The 24,742-nt window shown below is 39.4% G+C and overlaps 1 protein-coding gene across 5 annotated transcripts in view; it reads right to left on the reverse strand.

Annotated features, from left to right (window-relative positions):
* The window catches only part of diaph2 (diaphanous-related formin 2), a 562,944-nt gene that overhangs the window by 36,259 nt on the left and 501,943 nt on the right, over window positions 1-24,742 (reverse strand). For 4 of the 5 annotated variants that reach the window (XM_054740030.2, XM_054740029.2, XM_054740031.2 and 1 more), the window contains one exon: window positions 23,701-23,766. The exons of the other annotated variant lie outside the window; for it this stretch is intronic. In XM_054740030.2, coding sequence (XP_054596005.2) covers window positions 23,701-23,766 — 66 coding nt within the window. The remainder of the gene's footprint in view (window positions 1-23,700; window positions 23,767-24,742) is intronic. 5 annotated transcript variants of the gene reach the window in all.

A 24,742-nucleotide genomic window follows, 5' to 3' on the forward strand; every position in this document is an offset into this window, starting at 1 on the left:
ACTTTCTCAGTGGCCTAGTGGTACAGTGTCTGCCAGTGGGACTGGAAGATCAGGGATCAAATCCTGGGCGGGTCATACCAAAGACTTTAAAAATGGGACCTAATGCCTTCCTGCTTGACACTCAGCTTTAAGGGGTTGGATAAGGGGTTAAACTACCAAATAATTCCCAAGCAAGGGCAGAGCTGCAGCCCTCCGATCTGCACAGAGAAGAGTCACATGCGGAGATGAATTTCACTAGTGTGTGGTGACTTATGGGACTTTAACTTTAACTCAAATTTAACTGCCACTGGAGCCATGGCTTACAACACCAATAGACAGAGAATGAAACAAGCAAAAGCAACTCATATTTTTATACTACACGTGAGTAGGTATCACAAGGCCTGAGCTCCATCTGAAGGCTACGTTAACAGCTCCTATATCCGACCACTGCTTGAAGGCTCTCGTTCCACACTCTTTGCCTATTGTCCTATCTGGGGCAGTTCTATTTGATGAAAGTTGACAGTAGTAAAAGACCGTCTGCATTAAAAAAAAAGTCACATTCTGACTGGAGATAATAGATGTTGCCATTCTAAGCCAATAATAATGTCTATAATAAAATCAGTGGAGCAGAAAAGAGGCACTCTTTCATTTCCTTATGTGGGGCCATGAGTTTTGTGCATCCCATTATTCATCAGGTCTTGGCTGCTGATAACTGTCCCATTTGCATCTGAATTAAAAATGACTTACAACCTCCTCCTCCAAAAAACCCCTCCACCCTCATGAAAATGAAGTGACCTAAAAAAAAGTCTGTAATGTTTTTAGTTATGTGTGAGCAACTGCGACCTACTCTTTAGGTTATGCTAATGTGAAACCTGCAGGATGTATCTGGTAATATCAAAATGCTTGAAAGAATCTCTCATCTGGAACTGATGTGGTTGCAAAAGACATCTGTTGAGAAGTAGGTTTTACATTCCTTTACCTCCAACCTGTAGTCATTTTTGGCAGGATGTTTGTGCCGTCCTTTTTTTCCCTTCTTGACATGACCTACTTCCACAAACAAAAGGCAGGACAAGCGTAGAAAACTCAGTATATTCTTGGCCTTGCCTTTCGGAGAGGGTCTGACTCACTTCAGTATGCTCTGTGGTTCAAAAGTAAAATACTTCCTAATTTAAAATCTCTACTGCAAGTCTGGAGCATACTGGGTGATATTTGTGATCAATCATGGCTCCAGAAAAGATTGTCCTGGCTGAAAATAATAAAAAGATGCTATCCATAAAGCGGCGATCTATTGAGGGATGAACTCCTAAGAGGAAAGTCTAGCTGTGGCAGACAGACTGTTCAGAATCTCTGTAGACGGACAGATTAATGAGCTGTGCCTTCACATACAGTACAGCAAACCCAAGATAAATCGGGGTGCAATCCTCAGCCGTCTCAGTAGCACTGCGCTACAGCATATGGTGGATCACATGTAGTCTGTTGTTACCTTATACACTTGACAGTATATAGGAATACTCCAAAGCCCTTTGCTGCATTGAAGAATCCGTAAACAAGCACACTCACACATACTAGAAGTAAAAAAAAAGAAAAGTTTCACACATGTAAGTGGTACAAACACATCTCTAAATGCCAGAGGGCAAATGGATAAAAAAAAGCGATGTGGGAGTCCTTTGTGCACCCCGAGTTCAAGTCCTGGCCATTAAATAAGCAGGCACTACAGATGTGAGCTGCATCAACAATGATGTATGTGAGAAACGCAATCCAGCACTGTTATGAATTGGTTGGCTCTGCTGTGGACAATGCTCACACACACATGCACGCACGCACGCACACACACACACACACACACACACACACACACACACACACACACACACACACACACACAATCAAGAGGCAGGGGCAGAGCCAATAATATCTTCCACTCTTCCAGAGAAATTCAATTTTTATCCAAGACATATGTAAGCTGATTAAAATGGCCAACAAAGACCGGAGAAATATGTCACATCCTTCAGGACTGGACACAATATTGAGTGCTGCTTTGGCAATTGCAAGCCTTTTCTTCCATGTCCTTCTCCATGTGTCTTCTCTCTCATGACCTTTCTGCATCACCTGATGGCACCATGCATCCATTTCAGCCTTTTCTTTATCTTTTCCCTTCTCTTTTTTCAGTGTGTGACTTTCCTTCCTTCCGTCCTTGGAAAGGCAAACACATTATTCATGATAGGCTATGAAAAGCCTTTTATGAGTTCATTCATGTTTTTTTTTCTCCACTATACATTCTTAATGATTGAAACTGTGCATTAATAATGACTGGTTGGCCTAGTGCGACTGGCTTTCTTGTATTTTTGATTTGCCCGAGTCATTTCTTGAGAGTAAAGATAAAAAAAGTATCAAAATAGTATACGTGTGGGGAAGATGACTCCTTGAAATAATTGTTCGGAAATAAAACGCCCCATTAAACTTAAATAAACCATAGATACAAACTGTATTTTTAAGACTTGCTGTTGATGTATAGATTAATTATAGGGGATGGGATACAATAAAACAATGCATCTCACTTCAAAAGCTACTTTAAAGTGAAGGTGTGTACTTTCCCTGGTGATGGGGGCAGTACAAACCTCAGTCCTTACTGTATTTTTGTGTTTGTGTAAGACCTTACCATCGGATGACCATTAGGGTAAAAAAGATCCCTGGACCTGCAATTTACGAACTTGTACTTCGTCAGACCGTTCAACCTTCAGCAAAATGACAAACACATCAGTCTCCCTATCATCACTAGCAACAAGTGAAGAGGTAAATGTGTAAAACAACGTTTATGAATGACAAAAGTTTTCTTTAACCCCGTCACCTTCATTAGCCACTGAAAGGACAGGAAAACAATTGAGTAAAAAAAAGCCAGTCTCTACCACATTGCAGATTAAATTTGCATTCATTGTGACTCAACCACCTTGGCTTGTGACCGTGGAAAGCTGTGTTCATTTAGCGTTCATGATAACAGTGCGTGTCTTGGTGAGTAGAAGCTAACATTAGCAATAGCAACTCCATGATGTTCAGGCATGTAATATTTGTGGTGATGATTTGTTAACATTGCAGTTTCTACCCAAGACAGAAGAGCCAATGAAGGATGAGGAAGTGTAAGGTTCATACACAAAGGAAATTCAATGTGCTTTCCAATTAGCAAGTATTGCAAGAAAATTTCAAATCAACACGACAAAAGTACACAAAAATTTAATTTAAAGAAAAGTGTAATGTTAGCCAATCAGAGGCGAGATGTTTGCATTGCATGAATATTAATGGGTAAGACTGACAATGTTCACACCCCGCTATTCCGACAAACTTCTACCACCTGAAACAGGAGCGCCGGAGCTTTCTATCCACAGAAAACGGCTCAACGAAATTTAATCATACCAGAGACCACAGCTAGTTTATTGGAAAAAAAAGTGAATGAAAGCTTTAAATACTTAGTAGATAATAAAGCCGTTCCCACAAAAAAAACATTACTCTTGCATCACTGTTTGAAAATTACATAAGAAAGTTTAATAAAACAAAGTAAGATCACTTGTGGGCACAATGGAGGCTTGCCAGTCAAAAGCGTGTCTCAGACACACTCGATTCTTTGCACTAGGGGCACAACATCGTCTGTTTAGCCCCCCCCACTAATGTCATATCATCCGAAGATGTGTGAAGAACACATCTGAATTATGAATGGAGGGAGGTTAATTATGAATGAGAGGAGGGTGGAAATAATGTCTTAGACATTTCCCTGAAACACATGGTTGGATAAAGTGGCTGTAGACCCAGTGTGCCGCTCTTGGCTCATGGTAAGGCAGAGAACGACTCCTTATTTAGCTATAATACTTCATCTCTGTTGCATGTGGATGTCTTTAGTCTTTTTCTTTTCTCCTGGAGAACATCCTTCAGATGAGTGTATTGCATGAAGTGGTCTTAACTCAAGCTGTCAAGAAAAACTGTTCTTTTATTGACAATAAAGCTGCTCAATAATTATATAAAAAGTAATTATGCTCAGGACTCAGATTTCTAGGATGATGTGGAAAGTGATACTGTAGAAGGATGTAAGAAATCCAGAAGAAAATGAGGCAATGATGCTAACTTCTATCAAAATGCTCTTTGAGAAAAAAAGAAAAAAACAAGGCTTTTCATTATCTTTGTGTTTAAATGTACTTATCACACAATTATTTGACTGATTTAATATTTATTTTTATACATTTGGAGATCAAGTGGTATCTATTTAAGGTCATCAATCATTTTTTGGGACTAATGAGTTGCACCTGCAGCTCTGAGAAATTGCAACACCCTTTTGTTTCAAAAGTGGTAAACTGAAGGTATGCAGACAGGGTTGGTGGCATGACTTAAGAAAGGATCAGGGTGGAACTAACAAGGGGCGTGCCATGGCCTAGCAGAGAAAAAAGACATGGCTGCGGGAATAGAATAATGCTCCAGACGCCAGCCGGGTCTCATTTTGGGGGCTCATGACCTCTGGAAGCTTTGAAAAGGTGAAGAATTAGTCAAATGACCACTGCTTTTGTGCCCACAACTGACCCCATGCAGTGTGTAGTCATGATTCAATGTTTTTCTCCCAAAAGCAGTAGATTCTCCTCAGTTGTCTGATATCTATTCACACCCCCTCACACACACTTTGCATCAAAATTGGATAATAAAAAATGACTGATTCATCCCCACATCAGTCCCACTATCTGGGATTTTTGTCTTACTTCTACTAGATCTCTGTTTGCCAGTGGGACATCATTTCAAAAGAAGTTTTGAGTTATGAACATTGTTACTTGCTGAAGCTGTATCTGTTTCCAGCTACATCTGTAAATGTCTGTCACCTCTGCTGTTTTACAGATCAGACAATAAGACTAGAAATTTATCAGACTGCAGTTTATACTGGGAGATTACTACGGCTGAGTAGCTGTGACATAATAGTCGGAGAACGCCTGGTGGGCGTCTGCGCTTTCCTCGGAGCTTGAGTGTGAGCGCAGCTCAAACAGTACAAAAAAGGACTAAGAGCAAAAACGTACAACGTTGCTGTTTGGTTTGAGTTTTAAAAAGATCAAAGCCAGAAGAGCCAGATGAGTAGAGAAAATATGCTCTGTCATTGCAAAGGTCAAAGGAACTAAAGCAGTGATGCGAAAGGCCTTGTATGATGTTCCCCCCTTTTTTTTAATCTTCAGCATTTAGAGCCTTGGGACATCCACCCGGCTCTACTAACACATTCAAAGTTTTACTTCCAGAGAGCCAAACTTTTGTTCCTTCACAAAAGGTCTGACCAGAGGTTCTCCCATAGAAGGCATCCCCATACAAAATCTGATTATTTCCAGTGAAATCCTCCTTTCTCCACCTGTCAGTTAACTATGTCACTGCCATTGTGTCCTCCTTGATAAAGCTCTCTAGTTTGGTATAATAGAGGCTAGATGTGCATTATTGCTTTTACTGCCATTTATTATATGAAGAGAGAGGCACCCCCCTCCCCCACTCCTTCCCTTTTCCTCGTGTTTTTTTTTTCTTTCAAGAGAAATCTGGGCCACATGCCCAGAGGAACGCAAAGTGCTTTAATTCATTCGCACCTTTTCTCTCTGGCTGCCATCTCCAAGGCCTTTCTTTATGCCCAGAAGTGATTTGCTCAAGCTGGACCATCAAAGCAATTATGGCAGCGGCTTGCTTCCCTATTATGAAGAGAGATGACTGACAACAGGGAGACTGTGCGGGGGTGGAGGGCACTTTGCTTCAATTTATTTGATCTGAAAACAGTATTTTTTTCTAACCACTTGACTAACAAAACACAAGCTAACTCTTCAGTTTATCTCTTAGAAATTTTTGTGACCAAAAACTTCTTTTCCAATTTTCTAAGTAACAGTTTCCAATTACCTCGCTCACCTTCCAGGGCAAAGCGATTGTGGGCCACAGCTAGGTGATGCGGGGAAAATGCATGCAATGTAACAAAATACCAGGAGGCATGGAAGGCAGTGATATGTAGCAATTAATGTAATGGACATGAGAAAGCAAAATCTTTGGCCTAATGAGAATGTCTTATATTACAGTGCAAATGCACAGGGTCGCCAAGACTCCTATCATTACTGGGCTATGGGAAAATGGCTCGCTACAAAAACGGATACTCCATAAATGGATAATGCGGGTGGAGAGAGCAGGCTACGGCGCCACTGAGCCGATCTTCCGTCCAAGAGTAATAATTATGCCTGGAGTAACGTGGAGTTATTGGGATGGATGGGGACAGGATGCAGAGGAAAAAATGAAGTATTTTAAGTAAACAGGGCATTAAAGCTGAAGAGTTAGATGGCAAGGAGTGGGGCAAAGTGAACTTCTTACTGAGGAAAATGGTAAAGTACATACGAGTGGGTGGTAAAATACAAAAAAAGACTAAAATTAAACATTGAGAACAGGATGAAGAAAAGGACAAAAAAATAAAAATACGAGTGCAGAGTGACATGTTGACTAATCAGTCTGCTGTTGTACCCTTTCTCAAGCTGTCAACTTGGCCATCAAGCCATCAAGCCCTTGTTCTTCTCCGTCTCTTATTGACTGATTCCCCTGTTCAATTATTCAAGGTTTATAAGCACGAGCCATCTATTCAACAACCAGCAGAGCCAGTACAATAATGACAGGGTTGCTTTTTCAGCCATACGCCGTGACATAAATGTTTTACAGTTGGGAAAAGAAAAATCAATTTCTCCGATTTTGTTCTAAGACTACAAAAATAGTATTGAGCTGGATATGAGTAAAAACAGCATCGGACTTTACTGATGTACATCCATCTATCCATTTTCATCTGTTTATTCAGGGTCGGGTCATGGGGGCAAAAGCCTAAGCAGAGAAGCTCAAATTTCCCTCTCTCCAGCCACTTGGGCCAGCTCCTCTGAGGGAACCCTACGGTGTGCCTTGGCCAGCTGAGAGACATAGTCCCTCCAGCATGTCCTGGGTCTTCCTTTAGGTCTCCTCCCAGTTGGATGACCCCAGAAAACCTCACCAGAGAGGCGTCCAGGAGGCATCCTAACTAGAAGCCCAAGCCACCTCAACTGGCTCCTCTTGATGTACTCTGAGCCCCTCCCGAATGACCGAGCTTCTCACCCTATTTCTAAGGGAGAGCCCAGCCACCCTGCCGAGAAAACTCCTTTTGGCCCTTTGTATCCATGATCTCGTTCTTTTGGTCACTACCCAAAGCTCGTAGCCATAGGTGAGGGTAGGAACGTAGATCGACCGGTAAATCGAGACCTTTGCCTTCCAGCTCAGCTCTCTTCACCGCGACAGATCAGCACAACATCTGCATCACTGCAGACGCAGAATCAATCTGCTTATCAATGTCACACTCCATCTTTCCCTCACTCGTGAACAAGATCATTGATTTTATCATAATTAACTGACTTGCATTTACATTTTTCCTCATGCAATGTTGTTTTACATTCAATCTTGAAGCCACTGTAAACAAAACGTAGAATAGACATTTTCCTATTCAGCCTGACTGTGCCCAAACTGTGTGTTTTGGTGAGTTAGACAAAAATTTGTGATTCACACACACATACACACAAAAAAGTATAAGAGCACATCCTGGTTAGAAAGCTCAAGTAGTATAGCAGCTTCTATCTGCTGTAATCTGCCCTGGGGCAACTGTGACCTGAGCCACAGAAAGAAACTCGTCTAGAGTGGGAAGGAAAATAATAATAGTTGAGGTAATGCAGTGTGCAGCCTCATCCTTTACTTAGCTGCTGATGCCTTCAGGGTGAAGATGTGTTTCAAACTCAGAATCCTCGTCTGGCTTTAAACTAAAGTACGACTCACACTCCTCACTCGCTTGCACTTCTGCACCACCGCATAGGCTTAATGCAAACCTGATCTGTGGAACTGCATCTACTTATGCAGAACTTTTCATGTACACCCCGGTGTCATGTCAACACACGAATACAGGCATGATTAAAATGGGAAAGTCTACCCCTTTTACACCCTTTAGTGAGTTTAACTATACCCCAGAAAAACATGAAAAAATAATTCAAATCCTTATTTAAGGGAAAACAACCAAAAATGCATAAACTAAATACATTACAACTTCCAGAGGACTGTAGAGACTTGGCAGCAATCAAATGCTGCTAAATGATTTTGATTAAATTTCACATTGAGTTTAAAAGTCTTTTATCTGTTTTTAAAGCTCTTAATTGCTCGCCCCCCAAGTACATTTTAGAACTCCTTTCCCCGTATAACAGAACACGATGTCTTAGATCAGCATCAACACGTCAGAAAGGCGGACCGACCATTTTTGTTTCTGTGAAGCGCTTTGTGATTTTTATCTTGAGAGGCGCTATATAAAAGATTTTTTTTTCTTTCTTTTAATGTTTTTAATGTGTTTTTATTTTCAATTGACAGTGTTTTTAATCCATTTCCTTTTCTGACTTTATGCATTTTATGCTTTATTGCTGTAGCATTGGTTTATTGTTCAGGCCTTTGGTTGTTTTAAATATGCTACATAAATAAAAATGATTAGATTTGGTTAAATCAATTAGCAACAACTGTGAGTGACCTTTTGCTGGTTTGTGGCACTGAGGCAACCTAATGCTAAGAAGGAAAGCAAAACAAATGGGGAAGTAACTGCTGATGCCTTTCACTTTGGGAAGGTTTAGTAGATGATTTGTAATTCATCATTTGTCACAATGCATGGCACTTTTAGCAAAAAAGGGACGTGCAGGAATGATCTCGCTAAAGCTTAGAGACTGCAGAAAATAACCCCGAGTCTCATCTCTTTCTTTAGGCCTCTTTTAGCCTCAACCGAGACCATCAAATAACATTAAATAAATGAAGTATTTGAATAATTTAAAATAAATCAAAATCAGAATGTTTGGTCACAATGCACAGAACATAGCTGAATGAAAATCCATATATGCTCCAACGCCTAATAGTTGTTGTATAAAGTGTTTCTGTATTAAAGCATCGTTTCAATATAATGACACTATTTTAAGATCTAAGACGGTTTTATTCAAGCCCATTATGAAGCCCAGCTTTGAAGTGAGGCCTACATTTTTCCAGAACTGTTTACTCACAACCCCAAATCCCCAATCTTTATCTGCTACTATCTTCCTAGTCCCACTCCACTGGAAGCAGAGGGTCTACACTGTGGCAAACTGTCTATTTTTAAAGATGACATATTAGTCATCTCTTAGGGGAGTAGCATTGTAATTTATGGAATTCATGAATACCAAGTGGTTGTGCTTTCTTCATGTTTACCCCCCACTCCTCACTCCCTCGCTCCCTGTGTGCTTCCAAGCACGGTATACTGATTTGGATAAATTCAGATAAACTCAGAGGAAGTTGGGTGGTATCTCCATTTCCACAATGGCACAGATGCCGATTCAGTGCGACTGAAAAGATTAGATTCACAGCTCCGTCTTTTTTAATTCAGCCCACATTTCCTCTTTTAAAACAAACAGCGAAGAGTTACTCTAACCTCTCTCCAAGTCATTTCTTAGATTTGGCATTAAAAAGGATATTAATAAGAAGCTGTAAATGTAATAAGTTTAAAGGTGGCACTCTATTTAACTACTGGAGTGGACACAGAGAGTGTTTCCCTCTATTGGCAAATTATATTAAACTGTACACTTGTGGTTAAAAATCACTTCCATTCCCTCTGTAGCTTATAACAACAAATATGTCACTGTGTACATAAACAACAATTATACTCATTATACACTCATTACGCTCTAATTGCATCATCAGAATCTAAACCAAGGGGGCATTTCCTACCAGTACAAAGCTATAATAAAGCAGAAGGCCAAAAACTTATAAAAGAGAAGAAGAAATAGAGTACTGCGAGCTAAATAAAATTATAATTTCAAGTCATGATGCAATTCTAATAAATAGAGACGATAGTGCGCTAGGTGAATCTAACAAGCTTGAGAGAGATGATCAAGAGCTGGGAAAAAGGTACATTTGTTATACGACCCAGCTCAAACACTCTTCACTGACTAACCAAATGGGCGACCAGAAAGGGGAAGCGAGGGAAATAGACGAGCAACTTAACCGTTGGGATTGGTTCTAAGTGGGATCTCCACATTTTCGATTACCAGAAAAGAAACCACTACTTCAACTGCAGGAATCTAAATAAAACGGTGAACGTTGACTTCTTCTGTCTTTTGTTCATTCTCCTGTAAATAGCCTACAGCCTCCTGTGTCTAAATTGGCCCGTTTGGACAAATGGATATGCACCATTTTACAGTAACCCTGAGGACCATCAATAAATAAAGTTGACACAAATAAACAGATAAGTAAATAAATAAATATATACGAAGAGCCTAGCAAATGGGCATCAGTCAGCACTAGTGATGGAACCACGTCAAGCGAAATCACGCATGACTGGAGGGTGGACCGCCTGAGTGAAGGCAACATTCTTGCTGATTGCACGCTCAGTATGTGCACAAACTCGTGTTCATGTGGGTGTGTCTATGTGCAGCAGTGTAGGGACACGAGTGTGGTTTTTGGCTTTGTGCTTCATTTAACCCTCACCGTCTCTTTTGCTTTCTTTAAATCTTTACTACTGTCAGTACTCATACATGTCTCCATCACTGCACAATGTACTCAGCCCATCTCACTGATGGGTTCTATTTTTTACTCCCTTGCATGTCTACTTCCATCTTTATGTGGCTGCATATTTCTCCCTACCTTTCTGACTGTTTCTCACAAATAAACTCTTTCAGATTTGAAAAAGTGTGTTTCTTTAAATTATAAGGTAAATTCTTTATGTTACGATTTGTTTAAGTCAGGTCAAATAAATGAAATAATGCAAGAATTCACATGAAAACATATGATGGGGAGAAGAACCAAACACTAAAACATTCTTCCTTTTTTGTTATAAGAAAGGAGCAAAATTCTGCTGAAATAAACAATCGTTTACTTTGATTTTGTCAAACGTGTGAGGCAAAATGACAAGAACTGACAAATGTTAATTATAATAATGTTATGTTAGAGGACAGCACACAATGAAGTGATCATTTCAGTGTTCCTTGCGTAACAGCATTTGTTAACTAATCATATGCATTATTCAATTTGACCTAAAAATACAACATTTTCTAAGGTTCAATTAACACATTTAAATCAGCATAACTATGGGACCCCAACTTTTAAGCACTCAAGAACTCCACAAAGTTAGTGACTTGATAAAACAGCACTACTGGTTTTGTTAAAGAAAAAGAATGAAATAATTAAAAGAATCTAACCATTAACTATGAATGAGCCACAAATATAAGACTGTTTCTTCATTTCATCACTCTAATCAGTTCAACATATCAAACAGAGCAGTGAACATTCTTATATTTTTCTGTGTTTAAACTTATTACAACTATCCACCATTGCAAGGTACATTTCTCTTTTATACACCCATATCACAAAAGCCATACATGGAAGTTAAATATTATTCCTGTAACATTTGAGCCAGTACACTGCAGACACCATTCAACCACAAACAGCCCATGGGACTTTATAACTTATACTTTAATGATGGTCGCAGCATACTAAGTAGATAAAAATGAGAAAAAGTGTGACAAGAAAGAGAAAGGCATTTGATTTTGGCTGCGTGTTTTACTGTCAGAGGCATATATAACCTTGCAAGATGGCATCCAATTCCACTGCACATTATTTGTTCTCCAACTGATCATCAGTTGGCCCCGCTGTACGCCTAATGAGCGATAAATAAGGTTTAATTCAACCGACACAAGCTGCCCATCCTTCAGCGTTAAGCAGCACGGCTTGGGTGAGATTCCATTGGAATTATATGAGAGTAATTTTTCAGCTGGTGGGATGGTCCGATTGCTTCCCCTATATTTGGCTTTCACAGGCATTCCTTTGTCTTTAAGCTCTGCAAGTTTATAGCTCTATTAGGAATACATCAAACGATGAGTGACATCAATCTTATTGTGTGAATGTGCCCTGGGTAAAAAAATTAGATAAAACGTTCCATTATGAGGCCTCCAAAGCACATTTGCCCTCCAAAATTGATCTAGTATTGACAATTTACACTTGGGCTGACCTTTCCTAACTGCCCACTTATTTAAAAGCCAATATTGTTTGGAGAGTTAGCAAGGAAAGCACACAGATCACAGCAAATGCTCAGGGAAGTTAGTCAACAAGCTAAGTTAGTGGCAATTTTGCTCGAGGTTGTGCATTGATGGTCCACTAGGCAGGTGAACTGAACAGTAGGGCTGCAACAAACAAATATCTGGATCGTCAATGGATCAGATTAATCTGACTCGATTAATTGAATAAAACGGGAAAAATTAAAAACTGCTAGGGAAACATTTTTTCTCTCCTTCCTTTAGTTTAACAACAGAACATGATTGGGAAACAGTTCAGTAGGGAGCAAAACAACATGCTAAATATATTCATAATTAAACTATGATCAGTAAAATTTTATGTATTTCATTAACATGTTCAGTAGTAAGCTACTGGAAATGCTAATGACAAATAATTTCAACAATACAATTTAAGGTGACATTTCTATTATGTACAGGTTTGCAATAATCCAATTTAAATTATGTTCAAAGATAAACGTGTTTGTGTATTACATGCTACAGTGGCTTGCCATATATTCCTGCAGCAGTCTTGAGCAGAGCAGTCTTGAAGCAGCAACCTGACAGCAGCGGTTCTGCTCCATAGTGCTGCAGACAGCTAAGAATAAACAGGATGGTGGACTTTTCTTCCACTTGTAGAGTTTAGATATTCTTAGTTTCACGACCATCGTGTTTTTTTTTATATATATATATAACCCACTTGATTGTAATCCTGCTACCGGCTAGCATTAGCGAATCTACCCGCAGTTGCACTTTTGATCCTAAACTTTGGACTTTTTGTGCTTTTGTGTCTTTGCTGGTTTTTCTGTTTTCCTCCACAGCACCTAGATTAGCACATTGCGCACCAGTAAAATGCAACTTTCCTTTGTTCAATAAGGTTCTGGGGGAAAAAGTAACTTGAAAAGTTGTCGTACGAGTGCTACATCTAAAAATAGCTTATTGCACAACGAGTTTTTTCATCATACAACCCTGGCGTACGATTTTAATTAATCTGGGCCTAGGGGTGACTTACTCTTTAAAAATTAACAAAGTTTTGCCCAATTTACCCAGACACTGGGCTCTCCTTCCTTGTTGATGCTAGCTTTTAAGATGTTGCATCATCAACATCGTACTCCCGTGCCATGCAATGTCTGATTTACATTAGTAACAGGTGACAAAGTCTTTGTGGTGTTTAACATAAAGTGAACTTTAGAAGTGTTTATTTTTTAAGGTCTTCCTGTTTCTGCCATGTTCTAAGTGTGTCGTTTCCCATCAAAACACCGGCTTTCTCTCTCGTTCTGATCTGCTTGGTCTGCTCTGCTGCCAGTGTCGGTACAGGATCTGCTCGGGTGCAAGATCGGCTCGGGGTCCTTCGACTGCCGATGACATCAAAGTACGGCAAACCCACTCGGACAAAATACACTACACATCTTTATACTGTTGGAAAGAATTTAGCAGTTTCGTTATTAAAATAATGTTTCTTATGACGTAAGTTTGTGCTTATAATGGTATTTGTAAACTAAAACACTATATTGTATTCATAATGTTGAACTCCTCTTTGAGCACATCCCTTGAAGGATCATAGGTATTAGCAACACCTGTGAAATTGTATTTGCAGGAAAGAAGTGTGTCCCGTTTATTGATGTATTTTGTGTTTAGAGTTTTTGACGTCTTGTTCATGCGTAGTTCAGTTACGCTCATAGCTGCTAGCCAAAACTCTGGAGTTAAAAGTTTTCTGGCTTTACTAAAATACCCATCTGTACTTATTTGATTGATGGTAGTTTTACTTTCTATTAGACTCCAAATGTAATCATTTGGCACGTTTCTAATTCATAATTTGTAAGAATGTAATCGGTGATATTAGCATTAGCATTCCTATGGGTTTTTCCACGCATATTAGCATTGCGCTAACCACTCGCTGCCAAATTACAGCCTTTGCGATTAGAAAATCTCCTTTTGTTACATAGCAATTTAATTGCACATGCAGTTAATCGTTCAGCCCTAATATACATGCAGCTCTGTGCTAAAAGTGTATTTTCAAAGAGGTAATGATTGATTTCTTTGTAAAAGTTGTCCATCTATCCAACAGAAAAATTTGCCTGGACCAACGTAACGTGATAACAACGTAACGTGATTACGTAACTTCCGTAAGGTTCGTGTTCAGCCAATCAACTACTTTAACGTCACCGGCAGTCGACGGACCCCGAGCCGATCTTGCACCCGAGCAGATCTTGTACCGACACCGGTTACAGATGAGCTGTGCACCTTGACTGGTAAATAAAGGTTGCACGACACAAGGAGTCAATGACGAAATGTGTTGCCAACGCATTTCTTAATCGATTTTTATCGATTCTGTCGATTCGTTGTTGCAGCCCTAGTGAACAGTCATTATTTTAACGAAGTAGGTGATTATTATAACAGCCTTGAGCAGCGCTTAATTTGAGCCGGATCTTGCCGGAACAAGATCCGGGAACTATCTTATTTTGAAGGGACCGTTCCGGCAACTGTCTGCTAGGATCCAGCAACTCACGCAACAAACTTGTGCTATACGCAGGATTCGAATTACGAGTGAACTAGGGAGCTCCTGGAAGCCCTCAACACACCCAGAAGGAGCCCAAAGATGATCCTGATTCTACTTATATTACATTTTCTATGTGAACTCTCTGGGGATTATTTAGAGCTGAGAGGCGCAGAGCTCTGATCGTTGATGCACTCCAGACAGAAGCGTCCTGAGCACAGCCACAGTAACATTATCAAAGTGTCGCCAACTCAAAAAAAAAATTAACACGCGATCGTTTATGTCCTTTCATGATTTCTGTCTTTTATTTGATGCGTTTTGCTGCTGCGGAGTGGAGCGCATCACCTGTTTCGTCCTCCGGTGACATCACCTCACCAGTGCAGCCGGCGCGCACTCCGTTGTTTTTACGGTCGGTAGATCTTTTAGAACTGCAGTTCAAAGGTAACTCATGAGGTGAATATATATGAACCCATGTAGCAGTTTCTCTTTAGGATTGAGAGGAGATGCAGGAAGATAATAAACAGACAGGACAGAAAAATAGTCAAATAAAAACAAGTTAGTTTTTGTACCTGGTGATTGCAACAAACAGACACCATTGAAGGTAATCAGAAGTGAGGAACAGAAAATGAAATAAATATTTTAATGTTTAGAGCAGCAGGAACTCTGAGAGGCTGCAGGCGCATCTTTGCGGCCGCTGCGCAGGGGGAGGGGGCTGAAGCAAGATGGAGAAACTACCGTTGTTAAAAGAGATGTGTTTAACTTAGAAAATGTGGGCGCAATTTTAATTGCGTGTCTTGAACCCCCACCCCACCCCCCCACCCCCGACCCCCACCCCCGTCCTTCTCCCGTGCGTGTTCCAGCATCTGTTTTGTCCTTAGTGAACTTTGGTTCTACGTCAGTATTTGTGTTCCGAGAACGTTTGATTTACAAATTAAGCACTGGCCTTGAGTCCAGTACTGCAAGTCACTGACTTTATTAAAAAAATAAAAAGAAAGAAACACAAACTGTGTTAAAACTAGGAGCAGTAAAAAGGCCTAACATAATCAACAACTCTTCCTGACCACCTCCTGTTGATACCCTGTACTCAAGCTCAAACAGAAAAGGCTTTAGGGTGGTCGGGGTGAGAAAGCAGTGGTGTCTACTTAGAGAAGTTCGTCTTAAGACTTGGAAAAATGTCTCCTTGTCACAAATAATTTCTGGGCATTCTTTGCAAAATCAACCATGCGTAGCGTATACTTCTATAATAACTTCTTTACCACTGATCAAAAACTGAAAAAAGAAACCCTTTGGGTAGAGAGAACGGACAAAGGGACAATCTACACCTTGCAACATCAAACCGTAAATGGAGTGGGCTGTCATGCCTGAGTTCCTTCTCATCTACCTTTCTCTTTGGTTGTTGATGAATATCCTTATCTATAAAAGGTAGGTGATAGATTTCAAGCGGCACATCTCTACAGAACAGTTTTCTCATCTACTCTATTGATATCTTACATCTACTAAGCCGTGCAAGGTGTAGTGTGAAACCCTCTGGGTCTCTTTGCCCTAAATCATGTTAGCTCCACTTCCTGTAAGAGAGCCTCAAGGGCAGCTCCAATGAAAAACATCTATCAACACCCTGTAGTAGAGGCCAAAAGTTGAGGGGGCAAAGCCCTAAACTCAGAGGCACCCTTGGAGCAACAGCACACGGTCTGTCTGATATGTGACACCTTCTGTCTGTGTGTGTGTGTGTGTGTGTGTGTGTGTGTGTTAAACAGTGCAGAACAACTGCAGGGAGGTTGACAGACAACACAAAAAGATAAAATGATGGGTGCAACATATGTGAGCACAAATTAATTGCTAAGGGAATTACAATCACTATCACTTCTTGTTATTTAAGAGACAAAAGTCTGATGATCAGGAAGAAAATGCCAAAATAGCTGCCAAACTGAACATAGTGCAGCTAATCAGATCATGATGATGTGTACAACAAAAGAGACATAATGAGAATAAGTGTTAAAGAGGTATTTCTGTCACACTGCTGGGTACCACTGTAAATCTTTATCTTAAGGAGCATCGCCTCAAAGACTGTTTCAGCTCTATCTGAATCTAACGTAGAGAGCACTAATGCACATCAAAATAAATCAAACAGCACGTTGTTAAAGAGGCAAAGGTCAAAATTCAAGCTCATATCTTTCAGATCTTTAAATGGCTTTCTTGTGCTTTATTAGCAGAGACATCTAGCCAGAGTGTAGAAGAAAAGATTTTGCTTTGCATGTCAGTCTAGCCACGCTCCGTTAGAGCCTCAACAGGCCCGGCCAGTATTGTGTCTTGCCAATCTGGTGGGTGGGCTACTGCGACTGAGCGAAAACTCATTTGAAACAGCTTTGGCATCAACTTCGAACTATTTTACCTTGTGCTTTTATTTGAGTCAAGAGCAGATAAAAGCAATTAAGTCCTTTATTTAGAAAATGATGTATTTGTGTCTTCTTCGACAGCACCCCGTTGACTGACATCAGTAACGGTGAGTATGTCACGTTGTTCCTGTCCAATGGCATGTGGAGACAGTCTGAAAGACAATCAAAGATCCCGCCCCACAACTGAGCTCTGTCTATGAGCCGTGGCTAGACTATATACTCATATATATAGGATGGTTTGCCAGCCTAGTGCATCTTCATTTATTAGTAAAAAAAATAATAGTAATAATAATAATCCTGAAAAATTGTTAATTTACAAAGTGCACACTCTCTGACCTGAGAAGCTGACATAAATGTTGGTTTTCAAGGAATTTGAGGAGAACAAATTCAACATACCTGACAGAAATATAATGCATTGTAAATAATGCCCTTTGGGGGCTTATTATCATAGTTACTGTTTGCAGTCCTTCTTTGGTCTTTAAAGTGAGGGTCAAGGCCTGGGTGGAGACGTACTTCATCCACACTTCCTGTTAGAAAAATGCTTCTGAAAGAGGTGTCGCCTGGCGGACCGGGAGAGTGGCACTGAGGCAGTGATAGACCGCACCCCCCTCAACCCCCTGTGCTGTCGGAGTTTCTCAATCTAAAAACAAGTTGTTAACGAGCACGTGCACACTCGCACGTCCACGCACTCACACAAGACTTACCGCTCAGGAGAAAAGCAGACACAGCTTCTGCAGCATTCTGGAAGATTTCTTGTTAAACGCGATCATTAGATGAAAAGGGGAGGAGGACATTTTTTTCAAGGAGGCGAACGGCTCAGAGCGCTAATGTGTCAAATCAGCAGGTGAGTGGCTGAGCTAAGTGGAGGTGCTGCTGCCTCACCTGGAGACCAGTGCAGTGCAGTGCAGCCACGTAGTAATTTGCTGACAACGTCACGTTTTTCAGTTTAGCCATCAGCCACAGCTGGTTCTACATGAATGTGGAGCAGAGTTTTAACCTGAACATGGAGAAATAATTAAGGTTTTGGGCTGAAATGTTAAATTTAAAGTAAGTTGCACTAAACTGCCACACTAATGATTACACATGTGTACAGCACCATTAGACGCTCATCTATACAGGTTATCAGCAAGAAAAGTTAATTTAGGTGTTACTTGCTCTTTAAAGTCAAAGCAAAATGCACAGATATCAGGAAGCCTACAGAAACGCAGCATCCAAACATTTTCTGTTTTGAATGGACACAGCAACTTTTTAAAATGGCCTGTATTTTTATTTAAAGTTATTTTTGGGTTTATTAAGACAACAAATGTTGAAAAAATAAAGAAAAATGTAACAAAACTTGTAAAATGCTAAATTAAATGCTAAATTATTTTAGGAAATTAAATTAAATTATTTTACAAAAAACTGATATCAGATCATTGAAACTCCAGCTTTATTGAACTGTCTGTGGTATGGGGTTTCATCTTGAGGGCTAAGTTTGTTCATCCTTTCATTTGCCACATTCATCATGAAGTTCTGACATCATAAACTACATAACACAAAAAAAGTCAAATACCGTAGGTCTCCTAACAGACTCACTTTGGTGAAGAACAGAGGTCAGAACTTTTGACGAACTGACTTGTAAAGGTGAAACAGGATACTACTGGTATCTGGTGCAGAGAAAAGAGGGAAGCGAGGCCCTGGCTTGGGATTGTAATGGCATCTGCCTTAGTAAATAAATAAGATTGGCTTAGTTCTCTTTGAAAACTGATTGATGTGTCTTTTGGGGTGCCCCCCCCAGTATGAAAGACCTACTGAGTCTGTGGCTTTCATTCCTGACCGAAAATCGATGAGCCAGGATGTATGAGAGGCTCCTGCTCTCTACCCACCAATCTCCTGCCAGATTCCCAGGTAACTGTCTCATAAAAAAGGAATAAGAGAGTGAGGAGTAGGCTTACCCATATCCGCTTTCTTAAAACAATTTTCATAGAATCGAATTTACGTTTTCCACCGAAGAGAGAAAATCTCAAATACAGATGTAAATGTCTGATATGTGTAAACACCTCTTTCCAAGTTTTACTTTGTTCACTTAGGCTGAAGCTGCTTTAAACGCCAGAGATGATGTAGGTTTGTGAATTTGAACTGTTGGTACAGGAAGCTGTGAAAATGTTACTTTTGGGCAATTTCGGTAGAAAAATGGTAAGGACCAAAATCTTCATCAATTTTCTGACTTACTAAATTGTAAGTTTATTGGTCTAACATAAAACCTATACATCTTCAGAAAAATAAATATTTCATTAGCACCTGACCTGTCTTATGTGTACATGAACACATTTAGGCTAATTACCCTTAAAGACTGTGCTCAGTTAATCCCACATGTGTAAAATAGTCACATTGATGAGTAACTTTGATTTGGAGTTTTTAAAAAACAGCTCTGTATCTTGCCATCTGCGGAAGCTCTTTGAGCTACAATAACATATTTGGTGATAAAGGTCAGTCTACACAAAAAAAAAATCTGCTCTCTTCAATCAAAATCCCAGGCAAATGTCTTCTCTGGTCAGGTGACTGATGTATATGTACCCCACTGACATGAGTTACTCACATGCTGGTACTTGGTAATATGCAGCTTTATAAATTGAGAACAGTTAATAATGTTAAGATTTGTTTAAAGGAGCCTTAAACTAAAAATCCTGTAATCATCTTCCTGAAATGAGACAGAACCTACCACACAAATGGTTTAGTCGGTCTCCCATCAATCTATCCAAGTTCTGTGTACTGAATTAGGAATGGCTGGTGTAATTGTATAACACATGACTATGGCCCCTGGGGTTAGATTTTCCATCTTACACAAAGTGGAGACAAGGAAATGGGAAATGCTTCTAGAATTGGTTGTAATTGTGACTGGCGGCAGCTAGGATTGTGCTCCGCCTGACACTGGAGGTAGTCTGGTTTAGTGCGGCTTGGCCTAAAGGATGAAAATGAATGGCATGCTGGGTTTAAATGAACTCTTTTTGACGTTAGTGGAGATGCTTGTGTGTCTCTGACAGTCTCTCTCTTGTACATGATGCTCGTTTAAGGATGACAGGAGGTTAATCAAGCTTTAAAGAACGAGATTACAACTGACATGACAAGTGGGATTGAACAGATTTGGCACACTGACTGAAAAAGCATGCTGCTAAATCCTTTTTATGCCAGCAAACACATGAAATAAAATGTTATCAATCAATCCCTCAATAAGCTAAACAAAAGTACAGCTCAAAGACTACAGTTGTAGTTTCTAAATAGTGAAATAAAATAGCCTCTTCAAATCACGGACACACGAGTATCAACCCATCAGAGTGCTTTAAGTGATTGAGATGTTTTCTGTCATCATGCTGTCTATTACAGGCAAACTATTTATTCTTGCTTTAGATCTTCGTTGTGCTTAGAAATGGGCTGGAGGAAAGGAAAAAAAAACCTCCTTATGTGAGTAAATATTTTTGTTTTCCCACTAACAACGGATGAGACAAGTCCCCGTTATGTCCTGAACCAGCTGAATTCATTTCCATATTCCATTTAGGAGGAAAGAATCCATGGAGTCGGCATGTCAAACGGATTTTCTTCTCTCATCACCTCAGACTAGAGAATGCATGCAGCTCTTTATCAAACCTGTACTGCGCTCCATATCAATAAATAGGGAGCTGTCGGTGCATAATACCTGCTGGTACTTTTACAGTGGTGTTCAGGAGGAGAAAAAATATAGTGTGCTAAGAGGAGTCTGATACACAATACCATGCAGGAAATACAACTATTACAATGGGGTTTGTTGTGTCAGATAAAAAATGGAGGGGTGTCATGGGTGTATGGAGCATTAGATGAAAAATGGACAGGAATTCATAAGTAGAGATAGGCAGTGTTTAGTAGTTCAGCGATCCAAAAACAACTAATCTTTTTAAACGCGTGGCCAAACTCAGAATCATTTACATGAGCCTAGAACAATAGAGCTGTGTATCCATGCAAAAGGGAGCTGTCCATCAACGACAGTACGCTTCAGTGTCCAACATGCACTACGAGATGACACAGGAGCCTCAGTTGGCTTAGCACACCAACCTAGCTTGAATGCTAACTTGACCTGCATTGAATTAATGTTAGTCTGTAAACTTTAAGCTAACCGTGTAAGAGGAGGGAGGGGAATGAAAAGGGATTCCTTTTTAGCATGTAAGAACTAAGTGATTAGTGTAGCATTCTTTGTTTAGCCTGCTGTAGCATTAGCAGGGATGGACAACATTCGAGTGCCGGTTTCCATCTGGTTTTAGATTAAAGTGAGTGATTAGCAACGACTGCAGAACGAGATGAAGGCTGAGGAGATACATCAGCAGTTAGAATCAGATGTCTTATTGCAGGTTTCACCGACAGCGTACTGTCTATATGACTTAAGCTGCATTATGGTCTTATTCTATTGTGTATGGGCTACCTTAACACATGAATTTCCCCACTGTAGGATTAATAAAGCTGACTCATGGATTCATTTATTCATTCAAACCCCACGGCCACAGTGTCCCTCCGTTTGCCTTTTCGGGGGGGGGGGGGGGGGGGGGGGGGGCTTGTCTCCAGTACGGCTTTAACAACAATGTCATCATTGTGTGAAAATCATACTCAAATTTCTGTTTAGCTTAATTACCCTGGACTATGTTGGTAGTATGTTCTGTATTGAAGCTAGAAACAGCTAACTGAGCTGTAAATAACTTAAACCACAATCCATCAGATTTGTTTAGTTTTTGGGCCAAACACAGCAGTTAGTACTTACATCAGTAAAATGAAAGCAAGTGTATAGATACCAAGCAATTACACTATACTACAATAAAAACATAGGTCTCAAGCTGCATCTCACGTTTAGTCTGTACTCTTGTTTGATTTAAACGAACCCCTTGTGTTTAAAACAGACACATAATACTCTGTTTTGAAGTAAGCAGAAAAGGCTAACTAACTTTAGCTAAAAACGTACTAAACAAACAAAAAAAACTTGATTTGTTCACACATTTTTATTCTAGCCATCAGTCTACCTAATTATCCTTCCCCAGTGGTGCCCTCTCCAGGACCCATCAAACCTACCAGAGGTGTTGTCACTTCAAGCCAGGCAATGACTCATATAAACCAGTGTAACCATTCTCAACCATCCCTGGTTGTGGAAAACAGGATATAAATAACAATGCATGTCTTTGAGTTTATGAGTAACCACAACTATTATAAATCCATATTTTGAAGAATCTTCTACTGAACCTTCGTCCAAAATGTTTACTCCTACAGTTGCTCCTGTTTATTAAAGGGAGATTCCACCCAAAATTGAATTTTTGTTTGTTGACATTTTTCCCAGAGTTAGATAAGTGGGGAAACTGTGTTTTATGCTAAGTTAAAGCTAAAGGAGTACAGTCAGGTCAGGAGAATGACTGGGCTGGTTAGAAATAATGTTTTCCCACTTATCTAACTCTGGGAAAAACGTCAACAGACAAAATGTCTATTTTGGGTGGAATATCCCTTTAAAGTGGCTCTTCCTTCCATTACACTAACATCCTGCATCTTTGCAGGTGTCACCTTGTCAATAAAGCAACCACATGATCAAAAATCCATCTATTAACTAAACCTTTTAAAAAACAGTAAAAAAAAAAACTATTAGGTTTAATATATATATATATATATATATATATATTCTGGATTTTTAAAATCCTTAAAAATACACATCTTTCAGCAACACAGGTGTTTGCCATGCACAGCAGCTACAATAAAAACATAAAACAGCCATCAAAATTCTAGTTGCAAATTCAACTGAAAGAAGAATCAAAAGAGTGCTATTGCATACCCTTATACTATACACACGCACTATAGACAAGCAAGAACAGTATCACACACAGACATTAAGAAGTGAAGGCAACAAAAGTGCAGTTCAGACGCTACAAAGCAGGAAGAGACATCATCCTGTTGCAGTGCAGGCCATCAAGAAGAAATAAGAGAAAGGGCCACTGTGGCTGCTCGACAACACAGAAGGTGTGCTGAAGGATGTTTTTCTGCTGTATTAACTTAAAAGATTTAACATTTAAGATTAGAGACTAAACTACATAATAGTTTACACACTTTCCATACAAAGGGGGCAACTACACAGATTTTAAATGATAAGATTTACATATAATCACTGTGCCGTTAAAACACTTGTATGTCTATTGTAGTCTTTCACCTTTTTTTCATGCTTATTGGAATGCGATAACCGCAAACCAAAAACACATTAGCTATAGTGATTCTAGAGAAACGGGGGAAATGCTGCCAGATTTAAGAAGTGGAAGTTGCAAAAACAGTCACGTGCTGCTTTTCTTTATTGTTTGACGGCGCTGACCTGAAATAAGAGCTTTTATCATTCATTTAAGTAGATGGTCAAAAGACTGTGTCCATGAAAAATGGTTTGAATGGATATATGTTTCAGTGTCAGCTCTCTCCAGGCTCCTTTATCAAAAAAGATCAATTTTTTTTATTATTATCTTTATTTCATTCAATAAAAAAATAACACAACAGATACTAAACAATATTCATGAAAACACAATATATATTTGAATGAAATTTAAAATATTTTAGGCTTGCTTAAATATATTCAACAGATCGTTGTATTTCAGCACAGCATTCAGTGTTGTCTCTGACCAGCTCAGTGTGGAAGTCGTGACAAGAAAGACGTGCGAATAATTAGCCAAGAGCAGTGCAGTGTGAACCAACATGGTGTTAGGTCTGGGTAAGAAAGGTAGTTACACACCTAGAGTTCTGTTACCATAGTTAGCACCCGGCCACCGAGAAACTGGACTTGAAGGGCTTTGATCACCTGTAACAATGTTGATGGTGGAAAAAAAAGAAAAAGGGACACACAATAAAGAAAGAAAAGTGGAAAAGGAAGAGAGAAAATGCATCAGAGTTGGCACATCTGAGATTTGGCAGAAATGCTCCCAGGAGACAAAAAGCATTAAAATAAACCCACCTGCACAAATGCGTATACCAGTGACAAAAGCTCATAATGAATGAAAACAATAAGGTACCGATGTTTGTAATGTTTGTTAAGGGGTGATGTTGTAGGTTTTGAAACAGTAAGGAAACGTGTTAATGTTAAGTTATTATGAGATGTTCTTCAGTTATATTTATAAAATGTTAATAACATATTAGAAAAGTCCCAATATAGTTTAAAATATCAGATCTGGTTCGTGATCAAAATGAAAGTTACTGATGACATCTAAACTCCTGATCTCGGCTGTTTTCTGTAAACTACAACAGCTGGTACTAAAGCAGTTAGCACATTCTTAAACAACACAACAATAGACATGTAATATGGGATGCTCTTTTTTTACACAAAGCCCAACATTAAATGCATAAACAAATTCTGTGTGAGACAACACAGTTACATAGCCTAATAATGGATGGCGTTGCACAAACTTAAAAAAGGCTATTGTAGTGTTGTGTTCAGAAAGATTTTAGATTTACCAACAGGTGCAGGTATAACAAAAATTGGATCTAAATAGAAACATACATATTTATATATGCATATTTTAACATTATGTCATTTTGAAAAAACAATAAATACTCTTTAAAGGTGTGATGTGGCAACTTCTTCTGAATAACTTCAACTATTCAGGTGATTTTTTTCACGTTAGGCTATAACAAGACATGATAAAAAAGACAATATTTTGTACCTTTTCAAAGTTATCACTGGAAATAAATTGGATATAGACCAAAAGCTTGAATGAAACATATGCAGTAAAGGGAAGCCTGCATATTTAGTCTCTTTTAAATCTGCAAACTCATTTAAT

The sequence above is a fragment of the Nothobranchius furzeri genome, chromosome 1 (genome assembly GCF_043380555.1).
Source record: "Nothobranchius furzeri strain GRZ-AD chromosome 1, NfurGRZ-RIMD1, whole genome shotgun sequence".
NCBI lineage: Eukaryota > Metazoa > Chordata > Actinopteri > Cyprinodontiformes > Nothobranchiidae > Nothobranchius > Nothobranchius furzeri.